The following is a 19390-nucleotide window of genomic DNA, read 5'->3' on the forward strand; positions in this document are numbered from 1 at the left end:
TTTGATTTTATTATTTTTCTTTTTTGAAACTACCTGGTTGCTGGTAAGTGTCAGCATTATTGCTGTCTTGAGGCTTTTCCAGCGACAGCTTATTAAGAAATTGAATACTCTCAGAACTGCACTATTTTAAAAATAGGGGGTTGGGGATTGTGTGCAAATGAGGGAGTAAACAAAGAGGCTTTAGAATTCCAGTCTGGTGCAGAGGAACAGATTCATTGCTGCAGGAAAAAATGGCTTCTAAGAAACTTTTGGAAAAAAGGAGGTAGAAAAGAGCAGTGCTTAAGCCTGTGACCTGCTGCACACTTTTACAGTTTTTCAACATCAACGTGGATAAAAGTAGTAAAGATGGAAGATAGGAGTAAAAGCACCTCTCATGATAAGACCAGAAGAAACAGGTTTTGCTGTAAAGATGAAATGCTCCTTGCACTTGTATTTTAAGCAATGTTTTTGCTCTTTTAAAAGTGTTTGAGGAAGACAGAGATCAAGCAGGAGACATGATAATTACATGAAGCTCGTTTACTTCTGACATGTCATGCCAACCATTAAATCAGGAGATGTGATGAAAACAGGTTTAGAAGGTTGTTTTGCTAAGCTTGAGCTGTTAATTGTTTTTCCATTTTAGTTTAGTTGCAATTTTGTTGTGTAAAATCAGTGAAGGCATAAATATATACAAATATGATGGCCTTTTAAACTTGCCATGTTTCTAACAAGTGGTGTAGGAAACTGCTGCTGCCTGTTGACCCTGTCCTTCTGAACATCAATAACAATATGTTTATTTTTCCCCATCTCAAATGTTAAGTTGTTGATTTCAGTGGTTTTGACCTTCATTTCTTGTTGGAATGAGGCTTTTCTCTTTTTTTCTGCTTGGATTTGAAGGTTGACCATGAGGAAGTAATATTTTTTTGCTTATTTGAAGCTATGCAACATGTACTCATTCTGTGCTTTTTCTGTCCTTGGTTTCAACTTGTAGTATCTCAGCTTCTTCCTCATTTACTCCAAACACATCCAAAAAAAGGGGCTGTCTTTCCTCTTGCAGGCTCCAAGCCTCTAGTAACACTGATATTAATATTATCAGCAGGCTGAAGTTTATAGGGTGATGCTGAAGTGAGAATTAGAGAGTGTAAAGGAATTGCTTTGTTGTTGTACTCAAAAGATTTTTCTCAAGTGGAAAAATAAAACTCCCTGTTAGAAGTTCAGCAAGATGCTATCAGCAGGTTGGGGTTTGAAGGTGCACAATTAGAAAGCAGACTGACAGTAGGATACAAAGAAGATGCACAGCATCTCTCATGCCTGAAGTTGTACAGATTCTGTTCAGTAAACCTGGTCACTTAAATTTTACCCTAGTTTTACCTGTCCAATTAAACATTTTAAGTAAGTTTTGGCAGCTGCCTTAGTTAATATACATGTGATTGGTTTCTTCATGTCTTCATTTTTGCCCTGCAGCCTTGTTAGTCTGATCCTTCTTTCAGATAGCATCTTCAAAATACTGGCTCATTAGAAAAATGTTTTTAACATCATCTTAATGTAGCCTCGTGCCTCTATTTTTGTAGAAATAGTGCATGCAAGCTTGTCTTTTTTTTTTTTTTTAATATTCTTTTGTTTCTCTTTCCCGCACTGTATTAACAGCTGTGGTAGATGAACCAAGAGCTGGGACCCCTGCATTATGTTGGGACTCCACTTCAGTGGTGCCTTATCTGAAGCCTTGCCTGAGTAATGGCTCTGTCAACCTTTGCTGGAGGGATAAATTTGGCTTTCCTGGTCACAGAGTACTAGTCTGACTTATCTGTTAACACCTTTGACTCTTTCTTTGCTGGCTCAAAAAAACCCCAACAGTTTAAGTGAGCTGTAGCCAAGTTGGAGGTGGAGGTACAGTGTATTTTAATCCTGTCTTCATTTCAACAGTATTTTGATTATATGAGATGGAAAAGTTTAAGTTACTCTTTGTGTACTTGGTATCAGTAAATCACAGACAGTGAATCACTGTTAACATTCTAAAGAAAATATTTTTCAAATTTAACTTTGAAAACACTTTCCCTCTATTTCTTGTGCTTGTGATCTGAGAGATGTGAGCGTTTTCTCTCCTGCTTTTCCTCCTTTTCCCCAAACTTTTACTTAGTGTTTCCAGACAGAAAGAGAAATGAGATTTGTCAAAAACTTATATCAGGTTTGTTTGCAGTGACCTGCCAGACTCTGTGGACATTGCTTGGTATAACAGCTACCTGGGAATTTGGGTTCCCTCTTTCAGGATGGACCCATTACCTCCCAACTGCTCTGGCTCACTGACCTTGAATAGTGTATTTGTGGTACATCCATCTTCATGAAGCAAATGTAGATCTAGTAGATCCCATGTTTCCCAGCACGAGGCTTTCTGTCACTCTAATTCCCTTATCACAACCATAGCAAGTTCAGTTCTCCCTGAATCCTGGCCCATCTGGCTTGGATTTACTGGAGTAGTATCATGGTTTAAATAACATTGCCTCCATTTGTGGAAGCAAACATTTATTGTTTTATCTGTGTGCAGAATTGATGAATATTAGTGTTCGCAGGGACAAATGGCATTTTATCTTGGACTTCTAGCAATATCCTACCTGGCTGCATCTGCTGTTGGAGACAAGGTACAGGGAAAAGTGACTTTCACGTGGACTTCCAGGCCCAGAGGAGACTGGAACCCTCTCTCAAAACTGTTTATAAGTTACTTTTTTTCCCTAATTTCAGCTCTGTTTAAATTTTGGATTTTATTTTTGTGATCAAACTTTGTCTCAGCTCCTTTTCCTGACCAGTCTCAAGGATTATTTTTTCCCCCATGCAGAATAAAGAATGATAATGCGCTGCAGCTTAGGGCATATTTGTTTGAGTGCTGTCCCATTTGATTAAGCATCCTCAGTGAACCAAGCCCACTGATTTTTTAACCCACCTAGCATGGAGCTGAACTTGGTTTCAGATCGGAATCTCTGGTATTTGTACTGACTTCACAGATGGTGAATCTTTATTTTCCAATTTTACAAGCTGATTTTACAGATATTTGGGGAAAATCATCCTGCCTTATACCTAGCATGAGTAAGCATCAAAACTTTTCCCTTTCTTTCATTTCTGCTGACATTTTTTTCTTGTTACAGTGCCTTTTGCAGTACTTTCATATCTATTTTATTCCTGGCTTGTAGCAACTGTGAGAAATCTTTTAATTGAGGACAGTTGTTAGTGTGTGTGGGTTTGAGAAGTTATGAATTCACAGCTACTTGAATGTGCAGAAAGAAATAGCCTTCTTTTTCCAGCCTTAATGATTTGAGGATTTTTGGGAGAGGGCAGGGAGGGGTCACTAATTTCTACAGTAATTTCATTCTGGTGGATCCCTCTGCATCCTACAGCCCGTCATGGATCCTCTGAAACTGACCCACCAGAGGATGGGTCAATTTGCACAGTGTTGGAAGGCAGTTTATGCACATACTCTGCTGTGTTGGAAAGCTTCATTAATTAGAGGCTTCTCATTTTCTCCTTGATATTTTACTGCTCTCACACTCGCTGATCCCAGGGGGAGGTGGTTCCCCAAAGACACAGCCCAAGGCACAGCCAGAAGGAAAGGTTCTACTAACCTGGTTTAGTGCTGGGCAAAGGGCGTTGTGAATTTCCTCCATTTGTTGATTTGCCACTCTGAAACAAATGAGTAGTCTGTCCTTGTTTGGATCACCTGATTACTAACCAAAGTTTAGGAATAGACGGACAAAGTAGTATGTGTGCTGTCGAAGTAGCTTCTAAACATTTGATTATAGGGTTAGAAAGAAAATAATATGACAAGAAAACGCAAGTACAGGTTACACATGAGAGCAAGATTCTTCATCAGCTGCTCTGGGAGCCTAGCAGCACACTCTGCTGCTCCTCAGGAGGCTCCATGGCTCTGGGACTTCTTCAGGCTTACAGTTCTCTTGCTGAAATCACTAAAATAAAACAGCCTAAAATAAAACAGCCTCGTACCTGTGCTCTGCCCAGGCTGGGCTTTGAGAGTTGGGGGTGAGCATGGGAGCAGAAGAGTTTTTTTGAGCTGTGCTCTCAGCTGGGATAAAAAACAGGGTGAGAATCCTTTCTTCATTTTTCCACTTAATTTGCACATTACTCATACATCTCTTGGTTTCTTGCAGTATTCTTGGGTCTTCTGTATGTCTTCGACTGTTTCTCAGAGTTTGGGGGGGACTTTGGTTGTCCACAGACCTGATGAGCTTCTACCTTCCCTCTCTCTGTGAGCACTGCACAAAGGCCAAGTGTCACACATAAGACAGGTTTGCCATTCCCTGCTTTTTTTTCCCTTTAAGCTACCTTCCTTCCTTTCCCACCACTTCTTTTTAGCATTTTTAGCTGCTGCAATGTTTCTGCTATAATTAGCTCTGAGCATGACTGTTGTTATCTTTCCAGAGTTTAATTTTTAAAAGACAGTCTAGAGGAAGTAATGCTCACTTGGCTGAAATCCTTTTATTGTTTTAGCCAAGTGGCCAGCTTGGTGATGGTTAATACAACAGGCTTTTAAAAAAGGTTTCTGCTTGTCCTCTTCAGGCTCCCAGTCTGGAAAAAGGACCTGAGGTACCATGTGATGTACAACTTAAACATTAGACACACACTCCCCCCAGTGCATGTGCTGGTTTATTTTGATTTAGTCTGGATTTGTATAATTTGTCTATTTAGGTCATAAATGAAAATAAGCTCAGGGTATTATATGCAAAACAAATCTGATTTTTGACTTGTTCCCTCCTGAAGAAGAGTTCTGTGCAGGGTGTTGATTTTGCAGAGTCTGAGGCTTGAATATATGGAGGGAAGAATTTTTCCTTGCTTTGAAGCTTGTGCCAATTAAGGCTGAGCTGGTGAGGTGGTGGAAGCTGTGCACCCTTTTCCTTCTAGCATATGAGTGAATTTTGTCTCCATATTTGCTAGTGTGAAATTTAAAAAAATAATAAATTGAACAGGATACAGGAACAGTAACTTTGACTTCACCTTGCACCATCTTGCAAACAAATCAGCAGCTATCGTCCTGCCCTTCCCAGAACTGGGTGTGGTGGCTGAAATAAAACATCTCACAGAGAGAACACAGCCCTATTGTTTCAGGGCAGCAGAAAGATGACTTCTGAAGGCTGAAGTGAGGGATTTGGTGGTTATTTTTACTGTGGGTGTCTTTTTCTGTGGGTTTTATTTTTTCAAGTAGGATATTTGTGCTGGTCTTGACCCTTTGTCTCCAGTCATTATTATTTTATTGATTACCTAAATAAATAAATTTTACAAGGAGACTTCAGGGCCACTCTCTGTAATTTGAAGCTTGTTTCAAAGTATCTGCTCCAATTTAATTGATGAATTTCAGTGAGTGGGAGCTTAGCTTAGAAGTGTTCTTCTGCACCAAGGAGGGATTGCACGAAGGAGAATCTCCCTCAACAGTTGCCTCAATACTTGACCTCAGAGAAATGTTCTTATCTTTTTTCTTCCACCTCCTCATTGTTTTACACTCATGCTTATAGCTGTCTTGAATTTCATTTTTAGTTTGCAAGCTGAAATTTTCCTTATCTATTTTATGAAGGCAGTGCCATGCAGGAGTCAGCCTTGTACCTTAAACCCAGTCTAGATTTACTGCATAACTAGGAAACAGGAACAAAAAGCATAACTGGTATAATTTCTCTTGCTGAATAAACCTGTTCTTATGATTATTTCTTTACTGGCAGCAGTCCCAGAAGGTTTCTGACTGGATGTTCATGAACGCCTGTGTCCTGTTTTGTGACTTTTTTCCATGCATGGGGTCTGAAGTATCTCTGGTGTAAGTGTGGTGTGTATGTTCCTCCTGGAGAGATGTTGGATACTGAACAAAATAGCTGGACTTGGCCCAAAGGTGACTAGTGGAAAGCTTGAGAATTGTATTATGCAGAAGAAAAGCCTAATGGACTGTAAGAGAGTCCCTGGGATCTTGGAGTGTGAGTCTCCCAAAGAACCCTGGATGGTGGTGCAGCAAAACTGAAGATAAAGGGAAAACCATGGGTAATAAAAGTGTGATTTATGATGGTGTCTTCTTGTGCCAAGTAACTGTGTGTGGAGACTGTTGTTCTCAGGAACACAAGGAATGGTCTTTGTGTTCATGATGTTATTTACTCCAAACACTAATTGACACTGAGTGTATTAGAAAGGAAGTGATTTTAGGGTGGGCTTTCTACCTGACAACACAAAGGCAGAAAGAAGCAGGAGCTTCTTTCTTTGCAAGCACCTGCTGCCATGGGGCATTGAGGTGTCAGAGCACAGCCCCAAGTGTGACATTTCTGCAGGTCTCTTACTGATGAAGTGACACTTGACAATGTGTAGCAACATTTTTCTTTCAACTTTTGTTTCCGTTTACACTCAGCATTGCTCAATTAGAAGTTTTCCCTTTAAGATCTGCTGCTATGCCTTTTATATCTGATCTTCCAAACATATTCCTGTATGCCTTTTCCATCTCCTCTATGTTTCTGTTGAAGAAAACCTCATAAAAATAGCTGATTAACAATTATAATTTAAGTATCCTGCTTTACTACAGACCTGATGATAAAAATTTTAGAACATGAATATCTTTTAAAAGCAATCATTTCAGTTTGCTTGCTGTGGTGGACTGATGTTTGATCCTTCAGTCACATTTGGAAATATAAAATTACAAATTTTAAAAACTTCCTCTCCATTTGAGACTGAAGGCTTAGACTGCATAAAATCCAAGTAGGACAGAGCAACATGTGCTAGTCAAATGAGCAAAATATTTGACATCCTTCAGCTCTGGTAACAAAAGGACCATAGTCTGGAATCCCTGATGCCAGCTGTGTTGAAAGTTGCTGACTTGGCCTGTGGCTGTTCCCTGCTCATACAGAATTACACTTTCACAGACACAATCCAAGCTGTGTGCACTTTTCTTTCTTTTTCCTGAAGAAAAAACAAACATATGCTTGAATATAAGCAGAGAAGTATGTCAAAGGTGCAAAATAAAAGGCAGGCAACCAAGTATGTTTATTTACAAGAATGTCTTTGTAATTTTGGTTTCTGACTAGGGTTTGCCACGCCTTCATTTCTTTATCCCCTTTTCCTTTCATTCATCTTCAGAAGTACTGTAGCTTTGCCTAATTCCTTGAAGAGGAATGTAATAAAATGATAGTATTTCTAAGGAATGCAGCACCACATCTGACTGGGCAGCCTTCCTTCTGTCTGCTCTTTGACTTTTTGGGCTCAGCTACATGCAAATAATCCTCCTCTTTAAAGGGCTTTTCCTGTGTGTTGCATAGAATACAGATGGGAAAAAAATTTAAGAAGAGCAGCTTCTCTGTGCTTTCTCCCTGTTCTAATGGGGAGAGGTTAGTGATGGAGAAGCATTTCCTTTTTTTCTAACCGTGGTTTAAAAACCAGAACAATCTATAACAAGTCTAGGGTGCAAGTAGGGCTGCTCTTTGTGAAGAACGGTATGTTGTGCCATGGAGGGAGGGTTTAAACAGGGCTGAGAGCCATGCGTGGATTTGATGACATCTATAGTGGCTACTTGCAAAAAGAAGAAAGTGTGATGTTATTTAGCAAAGTTAAGTATTTCCCCAAATATTTTCTGTTTTACAGAATCGTGGTCTTTAAGTGCAGGACTATGATAAAACAGAAATAATCTGAAGTAGTAGAAAACATACACATATTTTATGTGATTGATTTTGGTAAACTTGACCTCTGAAAGTAAATACCTGTTTTACAGTGTTGTTTACACAAGAAAGCAGTCAGGACCATGTGTTTCTTTGAAAGATGACTCTTTTGGCTACAGCACAATTTTATTGGGGGCTCTTGGGATCAGTTTGCTCTGCAAAATGCATTGTACTCTCGTAGTTATTCTCCCTGTCTGAAGGAGGATGGCTGGTAGGGTTGAGTATTAAAGAGCTGTTGGGCTGCATAATTCCCTGAGACATCTTCCTTACTGCAGGAGAAGCTCCCTTCTAAAGTCAAAATCATTTTCCCAACAATAAAACTGTTAGGAAAATCACAGTTCTGTGATTTTCACTGTGCTAATGCAGCTGGGAAACTCTTCACTTTAGAGGCAAACTGAGAATTTCTATTGCTAATCTGCTATATTAAGGCAAATTAGAGTTAACTGATGTGCTTCTAAATGTGGTCTGTGTGAAATGAAGTTCCTTGCAGTATGATGGTTTTTTCTTTTTTTTTTTTTTTTAATAGCACAATTTATTACTCCATAAGTAGGTAATTCCTCTTTGCTGATAACCACACGTCTGGTGTTCCCTTCTGCTGTTGCAGTTCCCTTGGAGCAGCACTGTGCCTTTCCAAGTGCCAGTGATTGAGTTGGAGCCCCTTGAGGGGCTGTATTTAGACTGGCTGCTAACAGATCAGCTCCTTCTTGTAATTACTGAGCTCTGACAGAGCAGCTCAGTGCCCATTATTGCTTTTCATTTGCTCTCTGAGTTGCAGGACAGCCCTTCCTGCTTGGTGAGGAGTTTGTGCCTTTAAAAAACAAAGCAATCATTTTGTAGCTCCCAGCAGCCCTCTCAGTAAACATCAGCAAGTTCTGCTTATCCATGACATAGTATAAAAATATTTGTCTGTCTGATTGTGCATCGTGACTTCACTGGCTTGAAATGGCACTTTTGGAAGTGCCTGGGATCTCCTGCTGGTATGCTTTGTCTTTGGAGTGACAACTCCCACCTGTGTCAGTCATGGACTTCACCACTGTGAAGGAAGGATCCTCACTTCCATGGTGAAGGATCCTCAGTGAAGCCACACCTGTCTTTGCAGCACCTCTGTTCCCTTGACTGCAGGGAATACTGGAAGGTGTTGGAGATGGGATTATTTTCCTGAGGCTCTTCTGTTGATTTTAGTTGTGTTTCAGCATTATGGCACAGGATGAATGAGTGGTGCAGAGACAGGGAGAAAGGCTTTGTGGTTTTTATTAGCAACAACTGTGCAAGCAGACTTAATTTGGCATTCTGAAGCCCGCTGGTGGTGTTCCAACTTTACCCCTCAGCTGTTGCTCGCTGCATTGCAGAGGCCTCTGTAATCTAGCAATTTCTCATTGTCTCCAGCCCCTGCCATTTATAAGTGGGGACTCAGGTTGCAGAGCAGATTAAGTGAGCATTCCCTTTTATTTTTAATTTTAATATAAGCGTTTCCTCAAGTCATAGGAAAAATACACCTGGCACTCACTAGCTGGGGGATGTGTGCTTATTGGATGAGATGGAAAATACCTATATGGTCTTGTCCCCTGTGATTTTATAGGAAAGAAGCAATAATGTGCACTTTAATTATGACACTTCCTATATTTCATCTTTTCTTCCACTCCCAAAACAACCAGTCTGGTTTATTATTTCTCTTCTTCCTCCTCTCTCATTTCCTTCTTCTGTAGTTCATGGTATTTCTCATCCTGTCTCTTTTGTCTGTGTGCTTCCCTTCCTTACTGCTGCCCCATGTGCAGCAATAGTGCCATCTTGCTCATTTTTACATTAAAATTCTTTTCCTTTTGAGAGGGATATTTCTTAGGACATCTTTCATCTGCTTTCTTTTTCAAGTTGTTGCAGAATTGGAAAGGTTTGCAGGAGCTGCCCCAAAGCACCCAAGCCTTCCCTTCTCTGCATGCCAAGGGGACAATCTCTACTGTCCCCTCACTAAAATTCCATTATTGTACTTTTATTTGGGAGAGTAAATCCCACAGGATTTGTGGGCATCACTCACCCTACCCCTAAAGACTGTGAAAGCAATCCTTTCACATAAAACCATTTTGCACAGATTATTCTAGGCAGTTATTGACATGCCAGTGGTGAGTTTGCATGTGAAACCATGCTCTGGGGGGTACAGAGTGCCTTTTGCCTTGCACAAAAATGGTATCCCAGAGCCATTTTATGCTGGTGGGGAGGGCCTCTCTCTTGGGAGCTACATTTTTGTCTGCCTGTTGCTTGCACTGGTTGCAGTCCAGCAGGCTGTCAAATGTCTGACTTACCCCCCTCTTAGAAAAACTTGAGCAGCTTTGGCATAACCCTCAGCTGAGGTTCTGCAGCCGACTGGTGACTCACAGTCCCACTCACAAGAAAGCAAGGAGTGGTTGGGTCAGCTCTGCCCCAGTAAACAAGGCAGCTATTGCTTATGCTTAAAGGTATTCCAGATTTCTGCAGTAAAACTGGCATCTCATAAATGCTGCTTCATGCTTTCCTCCTCTCCAGACAAACGTTTGAAAACAAGGAAAGAGTCGAAGGTCGGTGGATTTTTTTTTTCCTGCCTGGTAGCCCCTTATTGAAGTTCTAAAAAAGCACAGGATTACCAGCACATAGGAGGGATAATTCACAAAGTACCATTCAGCAACACACCTGGAATCTAGTGTGAAGATGTGATTTGCTTTTTTGGGCTACCATATCTTGTAGCTTTTTTTTTTCCTCTCATCAACATTAAAATACAAGGGCCATGAGGAAGAATTGTGCAAAACAATGAAAACATCTGTCTTTGTGTTCTGCTAAAGAAAAAACAGTTGCTTCACTAGGCTGCCTGTTCAGACTTTCACACAGCCAACGTGGAAATCCACGAGTTATCAAAAGGGGCAGATTTGATTCCCACGATGACATGGGACTGAAATGCTCATTTGAGGCTTTTTGAGGGAAAACACATTCTTTTGCACGTGGATTGCAGTGGGCTTTCAGGGTTATTTCAGAGAGCAAATTACAAGATTCTTCTGTGGTTCTGAACTCCTGTTTTCCTTACTGATGTGCCCAAGTTTAGGGATTAAGTGTAGGTTTCTGGCAGCTGTCTGCCAACAGCAAAAGCAGGACCTTGTGTGCAGTCACAGCCATTAAGCATGTCTGGTCTGTGGTGGGGGAAAAGGGAGATTCCAGGAGGAGAAAAGAAGAGACCAGCAAACTTCTTCTGCTGTTATCGAGCAGGACCTCAGCAGGCTGGCCTTTAAGATTATAAATTCCTGCTGGGAGGATCACTCCAGGTGGAGGGTGGCTCTGCACTGTGCTCTCCCACAAGTCCACAGACAGAACAGTTGGTTCTGTTTGTTTTGTGCCGGATTGGTTTCATAATATTCCTAAAGCAGTACCACCTCCTACTGAAAGCAGTGTGACCTTTCATTGCCAGCCCTGTCCCAGAGAAAGGTGGGGGGTTGTTTTGTTTGTTTGTTTATGTTTTAAAGTGGTCATTTTGGTTGGCTGACCTTCTTGGTAAAGAAAACCTTTAGTTAAAGATCAATTTCTCATATTTATTGCAGGTGCCAATGTGATAAATCTCAGACTTCAAAATTATCAATAAAGCCACGATGAATAAATTTGATAGCACCGGGGGTGAGTGAGAATGAGGGAAATGGGTCCCTTTGAGTCTCTTGTACCTTGCAGAATAGCCAAAGCTGCAATTGCTGTCAGTTAACTGTATGTTCTGTTACTTACAAAGATAAGATAGTTCACTAACAGAGTAATAGCAGTATTTTGTTATTTTAACTTGGCAGCATCTTACAATAAACCAGAAAATTTATTAGCATACTAATGAATGATGTACTCTTTCTGTGGTGCACCAGGCACTTGTTCTTTTGTCTTTGTAGCATAGTTTGGCTAGAAATCCTCCTCTAAAACAAGAGGTGCAGGGGAGGCTGAGATCTGATGTGCTTTTCTTTGCACTGCTGCTGACAAGAAAATCATTTATCTCACCTCCCAGCAGAGCTGGTGGCAAACACTGGGGCAGTGCTGTGGTAACAGTGGTCAGAAGTGAGATGAATGTTCTGCAGGTGCAAACAGCATTTCTTCCTTGTGCTGAGCACAGGGTTATAGAAATGCACTTGTCTGATATGTGGCCCAGCATTTTTTTTTTTCCTGGAGAAATGCCATCTGCATTCCCAGCTTTGCTCACTGGGTGAAGGACTGCGAAGTCCTGTGTGAGGACCCAGGAGAGTATGTAAAGACTAACCCAAGTGCATATTTCTTTTGATTTTGCCCCATTTAATCTGTTGTAGATAGCTCATTTTATTTTAGCTTCCCATCCTCAGTCTCCCTGACTTCCCCTTTTTCCTTCCCTTTCATCTTTAAAAAGTGTGGTTTGATTAGGAAGCTGTAATCTTTTTATAGTTACTTTTCATTTAAAAGCACATTAACCTGCAGAATGAGCCACTGGCTGTCTCTTGTTCAGTTTCCAATGAATTTCCTGTTTGTCTGGATGCTGAGTTATTCACTCACCAGTTAAGGGAGGCAATTAAGCTGCTGAAAGCTCCTTGTGGCTGAGATCTGCCAGGCTGGCACTTGCTGCTGTGGCTCAGCCACAAAGGCTTTACCCCTTACTGGCAATGGCATCACTTGTGCAGTTCTTTTTCATCTTTTGGCTCAGATTTCCCATCTTCTGAATTTAGCTTCTTGTCTTTTTTTTTTTTTCCTTCTTTTTTTCCTTCTTTTTTTTGTCTGGCTCAAATTGCAGCACAAAAGCAGTCTTTAGTATGTCTTTCCTGCACGTTTATGTAGAAAATTGCCTGTGTCCCAAGGGAGGGAGAGCAGTGGGAGAAGAGAGAACAATCTACAAATTCTTCCTTATCAAAGAAATTGATTGAAACTTCATGGTTTTTGGTTTTTTTTTTTTTTTGGAGTGCACTTTAAAATACTGTATGAACTCCAGCAAACTTAATTTGTTCATCGAGATTGTTGTGTAAGAGGTGAGAAATACTTGTCCCTGTGTATAGCTTGTATTTTGGGGGAATTTTTTGCCTTATCCTTGCAGGATTTGAGTGGAGGTAGAACAGACACTTGCAGGCAGTCATGGACTGCCTGTCTTGTTCTGCCACCACGTGTAGCTGCTGATAGGACAAGGGAGAATGGCTTCATGCTGAAGGAGGGTAGATTTAAATCGTGTATTAGGAAGAAATCCTTCCCTGTGAGGGTGGGGAAGCCCTGGCACAGGGTGCCCAGGGAAGCTGTGGCTGCCCCTGGATCCCTGGAAGTGTCCAGGGCCAGGTTGGATGGGATTTGGAGTCACCTGATCTAGTGGAAGGTGTCCCTGCCCATGGCAGGAGGGTGCAATGAGATGGGCTTTGAGGTCCCTTCCCAGCTAAGGACATGAGACCCCCCTCTGCTAGACTTGCAACTCCCTCTGTGAAAGGACTTTATCTCCCTATCCTCCTCTCTCCTTCTCTTCTTTATCACTGTGAATTCTGCAAACACGGGTAAGATGTTTGCAGAACATTTTGCAGGAGGAAGGGGACTTCTTCCAGAGGATGTGCATTGCTGGGGAAGAAGGGGACACCTGAGTCAGGGAAGGAGACTGAGGTTAGACAAAGTTGAGATAAAGCAGCCTTGGGAACCTTGGTGAAGGCTGTATGTGTTCAGACCTCCACAGCCAAGGTGGATGGTATAATTTGTTATTTTTGAGGGGAGGGTGAACCTCAGCCCTGCACTGAGAAATTGCAGAGCAGCTCCTGGGAAGTTTTGATTTTTGCAGAGACTTTGATCTAGTAATGAGCTGCATTGTAGAGAATTCCTGCTGCCAAAAAGGGTGACTCCATGTTTGTGACTTCTTTATGGTGGTTTTTTTTTGTTTGTTTGTTTTTTGTTTGTTTGTTTGTTTGTTTTTTGGTTTTTTTTGTTGCTGTTGTCTTATCAAGAGTTGTTAGAGACATTTGATTTTGATGTCTTGGATTCAAGAAGACAATATGTCATTTTATTAGCACATTTCTGGAAGGGTATGTGGTTCTCCCCACACCCCCTATCCTTGCTCTCCATGGCCCATAAAGCCTGATTGTTCTATCAGTCATAGCAGTGCTGGTGCTGCCTGCAGTTACTGATAATTTTCACTCTGTTTTAAATTTTGCTAAAGCAAAACAGAGACATGGAATTGCAATTGGCATTTATGCATAGTAAATGAATAAACTTCTGCTCCCAAATAAAGACTATCTCTGGAGACAAATTTATAGTGATCTCCCATGTAGTCTCAGTATTCTTTTCTTTTCCTATCTTAATTCCTAGTTAATGTGCAGAGAGAGACATGGTATTGGAGATGCTTAAAATACGGAATTTTTCAATTAGCTTTTTCCAGATGGGATGCAGTTTGTGGGGATGGGAGGTAGGGAGTTGGTGAGTATCTGTAGAGATAGACTTTAAATAAATAACTTAGTAATTTTTTCAATAATAATAATAATCTGTGGTATGTTTGGGGTTTTTTTTGGTTGGTTGGTTTTTTCCCAAAGAGAGGCTTTGAATGCAGACTGTGCAAATACTTTGAGAATGATCGAAGCTATTAATGCATCATTGATTTCCTCTATTGACTTGTCCATTAGACATTTAATCTCTTCTTTGTAACAAGTGTGTATTTTTCTGTTTCAAAAGCAGCCTCCCACTGTCCCTTGCTTGGTGGGAAGCATCTCCTGCTGGCTTTCTGTCACTGTGCCAGCCTTGAGACTTGGCTTCAACGCTTTGGACTTATCCTGCCTTTCTGCTGGAGCTGGAGGAGTTGGGGAGCAGATTCACTCATGGCATGGCCACCCAAGGCAGTTTAATCTGTCCTGCCTGAACAGTTCATGCTATGATTCTGTGGTTTTGTTGGCAGGAGCTATCTGAAACAAATCTCAGCAGTGCCCTGGATACTCGCCTGCCCTGTGTGCTTTCTTCTGTCCCTCATTTTTCTTAGGCCAGTTGTAAGAATGTTTTGTTAGATGGTCACTGGTGATGAGGGTTTTTTGTAGTAGCAGCTGCTGTGAAGAATTGCTGAACTGCATCTGTTTCACAGAGTTCCGTGAAACTCTGTTTCTAGGAATTCATTCTGCTTAACCCCAAAATTCACATAAAAATGAGGAATGATCAGCTGCTCTGGGGACTGTAGTTCCAGCTACAAAGGGACTGTATTTTGCTGTTCTGAAGCAACTTGTTGAGCTGCATGCCTGAGAAACAAAGTGATTTGACTCATGCTTATATTTAGTATCATTACCTACTGCATTAGGTTCCGTTTTCTTCTGAGCACTAATAGTTTTGCTCAGGAAGGTTAACAGGGAAAACGCCCAGCAGAAGGCATTTTTGTGCTTATCAGAGCAAAAGCCTGGAAAACATCAGGTCACTGTGCTGGGTGTCAACTTGTTGGGTGGTTGTTTTTTTTTTTTTCTTCTTTTTTGTAGAGTCTGTAGAAGGAGCAGTATCTAAGGGTGGGAAGAGGAAGTCCTTCCTTTTTGGTAAAGCCTGTAAAATTAGAGAAGTTGGTTCCTCCTTAGTACAAATGTGATCTGAATTTGCAGCACCCTCTTTGTTGTGGTCCGGTATCATGCATCATAAATAGGAGATTCCAACTTTAAAATATACCTTGTGACTCTACCTACCAAAGGTGATGATTTTTTCTGGTTTTGAGTATATTTGTAACTGAAACAAAAATTCTAATTGCTGGTTTTATATGTAATATTAAAAATAGGTTTGGTCTTATATTTCTGTTTGGAACAAGGTTTTACTACAACTTTCTGTAACTACATGGGAAGCAGAGGGGAGATGCACAGGTTTAAAGTGCAGCTGGTGAAGCTTTAGTCTAAAGTTTAAATCTTTTGAAGCCTGTTTGAAAACCTTTCCTGCCAAGAAAGCCAGGGCTCAGCTCAGGAAATTGCATGATTCCTGGTGCTTCTGGAACCAGGTGAGGAGCTGTAATTGACTTTTCACCAGTGAAGTGCAGAACATTCTGTTCAGTTGGTGTGTAACAGGTGAATGCCCCAAGCAGTGGGGAGGTGGGGGGAAGAGTTTGAGCATGGCTTTGCTGGTCTGAAGCCTTTATGCTGCTCTCCATTCTCAAATTGCCATCTCTTATGTCCCAGAAAAGCTCTTCAAGGGCTTAACTGACCAAACTCATCTTTCTCTGTGACCTTAAATGGGTCACAAATTTAAGATTGTTTTTGTTCTCCTTATGGGCTGTGAGAAGCTGCAGAGCTGCTATCACATTTTCCTTTCTGAAGCATGAAGGGCTTTGATTCCTCAGAGTGTTTTCTCTCCTTTACTCCCAAGTGGTCTCATTCCAGGGCTTTTTTTTTTTTACTACATGGAACCCGTCCACAACCAGGCTGAGGAGCCTCTGCTGCCTGAAGGAGCTGATCTGTACATTGGTACAAATCTGAAGTGTCCTGCAGTATCTCCTGAGATTCCCTGTGATAATCACATCACCCTGCCAAAGAGCCCTGTTAATATTTATGTGGCAATTGTTTTGGTTCTTGGCAGAGATAAGGGCATTAATGTGAAGCCTACTTTGGCTGATTAAAGAAATTATTTATGTTTTGTACTGTAGCAGTGATTTCATTACACTTAAAGAATTAAATTCTGAATGTCTTTTGGTAGATGTGTACATAAAAATCTGTATTGAGGCAGTTAGCTGGCATGTTGGACTACACCAACCTCTCCTTCATAAGAAGGATGAGGACCTGTTGGTGCAAGTCCAGAGAAGGGCCATGGAAATTATCTGGAGAAGAAAAGGCTGGAGGGCCTCTCCTGTGAAGAAAGGCTGCCAGATTTGGGGTTGTACAGCCTGGAGTAGAAAGGGTTCCAGGATGATCTTACAGCACCTTCTGATACCTAAAGGGGCTTCAAGAAAGCTGTGAGGGAATTTTTACAAAGGCAGGACAAGGGGGAATGGCTGACAGAGGGCTAGATGGGATATTGGGAAGAAATTCTTCCCTGTGAAGTTGGGGAGGCGCTGGCACCGAGTGCCCAGAGAAGAAGTGGCTGTCCCATCCCTGGAAGTGTTCAATGCCAGTGCTGAGGAGCAACCTGACCTAGTGGAAGCTGTCCCTGCCCATGGCAGAGGGCTGGAATGAGGTGATCTTTAAGGTCCCTTCCAACCCACACCTGCTCAAGTGAAGGGAACAAAGGTGGAGGGATGTTTGCTTAGTCCAACTCTTATGTGCTTGCAAGTTTTACCTGCTGAAATGGAAATGAAGGTTTGAAAAACTGCGTGCACTTCTTCAAAATGAAGTGCTGCTTTTCAGGCTTGGAGGGTGGAATGAGGAGAAGGAGCCCTTCTGCAAAAGGCCACTGGGCTTTCACTCTGCTTTCACACTGCTTGCGCTGTGCTCCCTTGCCTCTCTGCAGCTGTGCTTCTCTTATGTGGAGGGTTGTTGTGAAACTTCTCCACTGTACCTGGAAAGATTCATGTGAATTCTCTGGTTTTGAGAGCAGCACTGTTTCTTTTTTGACTCAAACCCCTTGATCTCGCAGTTAACATTAAGGGATATGCGCAATTTAATTGTACTTTTATAAGAATTTAATTTCTTGAAAAACAAGGTGAAAGGAGAAGGGGAGAAGAATCTGCTGTTGCCTCATTAAGAGAGTAAGAAAAAATGGGGGTCTTCAGTAGCCAGCTTTGCAAGATGGTAATAAACAGGGTCTTTGAATAGTTGCAGATCTCTGTGTTCTAGTTTAGATGTTAAAAAGACCTTTTATGAGATAAGTGGTCTTTGAGAGAAGGACAAATAAAAAGCACATCTGAAAACACATAGGATGGCAGCTCTTTCCGACAGGCACTTCTCATCATCTTGAGGCTGAGGCTTGCCCAGCTCCTGGCTTTCTCCTCACTCAGCCTTTTGTACCAGCCACAGTGTGGCTTGGCCCCAGAAACCACATGGAGGTCAGGCACCTTTGTGTTTTCAGGGAAGACACTGCCTGCTGAAGGTTTCAGACCAAGAACTGCTGATACCCTGGTATGCTTTCAGAGACAGGAAGAGTCTCTAGTGCTGCAAAGCCTTTCCTACCCCAGGTGGTTGGGGGAAGTCCACCTTTGGACTGGCATTTTCCCAGCACTGGATTACTGTGTGCAGAAGGGCTGCTGTGTCTGTGTCCCAGCAAGGTGAGAATGGTCTCTGTTTGGCTGACCCTCAGGGATGGACCAAGGCTCTGCTGTCCATCCTCCTTCCTCTCTCCTTCCAAGGATGCTTGGATGTGGCAGGTTTCCTTGATGGCAGCAGACCTGCAGCTTTGGAGAGCTGCTGAGCAAATGGGCAGAGTCTGTGTGTATCTCTCTCCCTTCACACGCCAGGGAGGGCACTGTCCAGAGCCACCCAGCTTGTCACAGTCATGAGTGCAGCACTGGACACAAATGGCTGCTGCTGTCTCTCTCATGGGCTCAGCTTGCCCTTGCTCATCATGCCTGCCAAGTGCACAGACCTGCTGGGAAGCCAGTGGAATTGTCAAAGAAATTAGCATCTTCCTTTGGAGCATCTCGGGTCAGTAGAACTTGACCTGTCTGCTCTCTTCTCCATCAACAGAGCTTTTTTTTGCCAGCAGTGGAGCAAATGTTAGAGCCCTCTGGATCTCTACAAAAGGGTTTGATGCATGCTGGTGTGTGCTCTGTTTGCTCAGATGTGGAGATGCTGTGAGGGAAATGCCACAAAATTGTGGGGAAGAGCCATTGGAAGCTGAAGGAGCCTGAAGCATTGTGTGGTGAGGTGGGGATCTCCCAGAACACAAGCAGGCTGTGCTTGAAATGCTGTTGGGGAGGATGTATTTGACTCCTGCCAAATCCCTGCACACGCTCTCATTTCTGCCAGGCTGACCTTGTTCCTGGAGAGCTGGCGTGGGGGCTGGCTTATGGGGCAGGCTGGTAGCCAAAGCCATGTGCTCTGACCCACACACAAGCTCAGCATCCTCCATTGCTCCTGCGCTACGGGGTGCAGCAGCTGTAGCTGGTGGTGCCTCTTCTGGGAGCTTGTTTCTACATCTGCCTCCCCCTTCTTTGCCTTCTGTCCCTGGAGTGAGTGGAACTCTTTTCATGAACACTTTTTGACCAGGCACTTGGAATGCTTATGGGACACTTCGTCCTGGAAATCCAGGAGACCTCTCCAGAGGAGGAAGCAGCATCTCCTGTTTGTCTTGAGCTACCCTGTCACAACAATGGCTTCAGAATCTGCCTAATTTAAAAAGCTAGTTTTAATCTGATGGGAAGATGTTTGTGTATTTAAAATAGTTATTCCTTGCTGGAGCCACTCCCTTCTTTTGTCCTTCGCTGCTAGACTTTTCAGCTTCACTCAGCTAATGTGCAGTGCTTGTTTACGGCCCAGATACTGGAGCATGAAGAAGGAAGTCAGTCAGTTTAACACTGATTCAGTCCCAGGCTTCCTGTGCGTGTGCATGCACGCGTGTGTGCTCAGCCCTGCTGCTCCAGTCTCTGGGCAGCCTCTGCAGGGAAAGCCACGGCGCTGTCAGACACAAGATGCAGGTGTCTTTTTTTTACTTCTTCCACCTGGTTTGGGCCTGAGCAGGTTTAGGCAACACGGGTAAAAATTCCAGTATGGCAAGCCTGATGAGGAAGATGCTGATGCAGGCAAAGACATGGAGCGGTGAGTACGGGAAACATCTTGTCTGATGGGAAAGATAACTGCTCAGAGGGATTTGGGTGCCTGGGAGGAGAAATGTGGCAGGAGCTGTTGGGTATTGCTGTTGTTTTCATCTCTCATCTC

At 42.4% G+C, this 19390-nt stretch overlaps 1 protein-coding gene across 3 annotated transcripts in view; it reads left to right on the forward strand.

Moving 5' to 3' along the window:
* The window catches only part of RASAL2 (RAS protein activator like 2), a 163955-nt gene that overhangs the window by 18328 nt on the left and 126237 nt on the right, over positions 1-19390 (forward strand). The window contains exon 1 of one of the 3 annotated variants that reach the window (XM_059854620.1): positions 19056-19270. The exons of the other annotated variants lie outside the window; for them this stretch is intronic. Coding sequence (XP_059710603.1) covers positions 19222-19270 — 49 coding nt within the window. The 5' untranslated portion in view covers positions 19056-19221. Of the gene's footprint in view, positions 1-19055; positions 19271-19390 lie in introns of those variants that run through there. 3 annotated transcript variants of the gene reach the window in all.

This window comes from Haemorhous mexicanus, chromosome 9 (assembly GCF_027477595.1).
Source record: "Haemorhous mexicanus isolate bHaeMex1 chromosome 9, bHaeMex1.pri, whole genome shotgun sequence".
NCBI lineage: Eukaryota > Metazoa > Chordata > Aves > Passeriformes > Fringillidae > Haemorhous > Haemorhous mexicanus.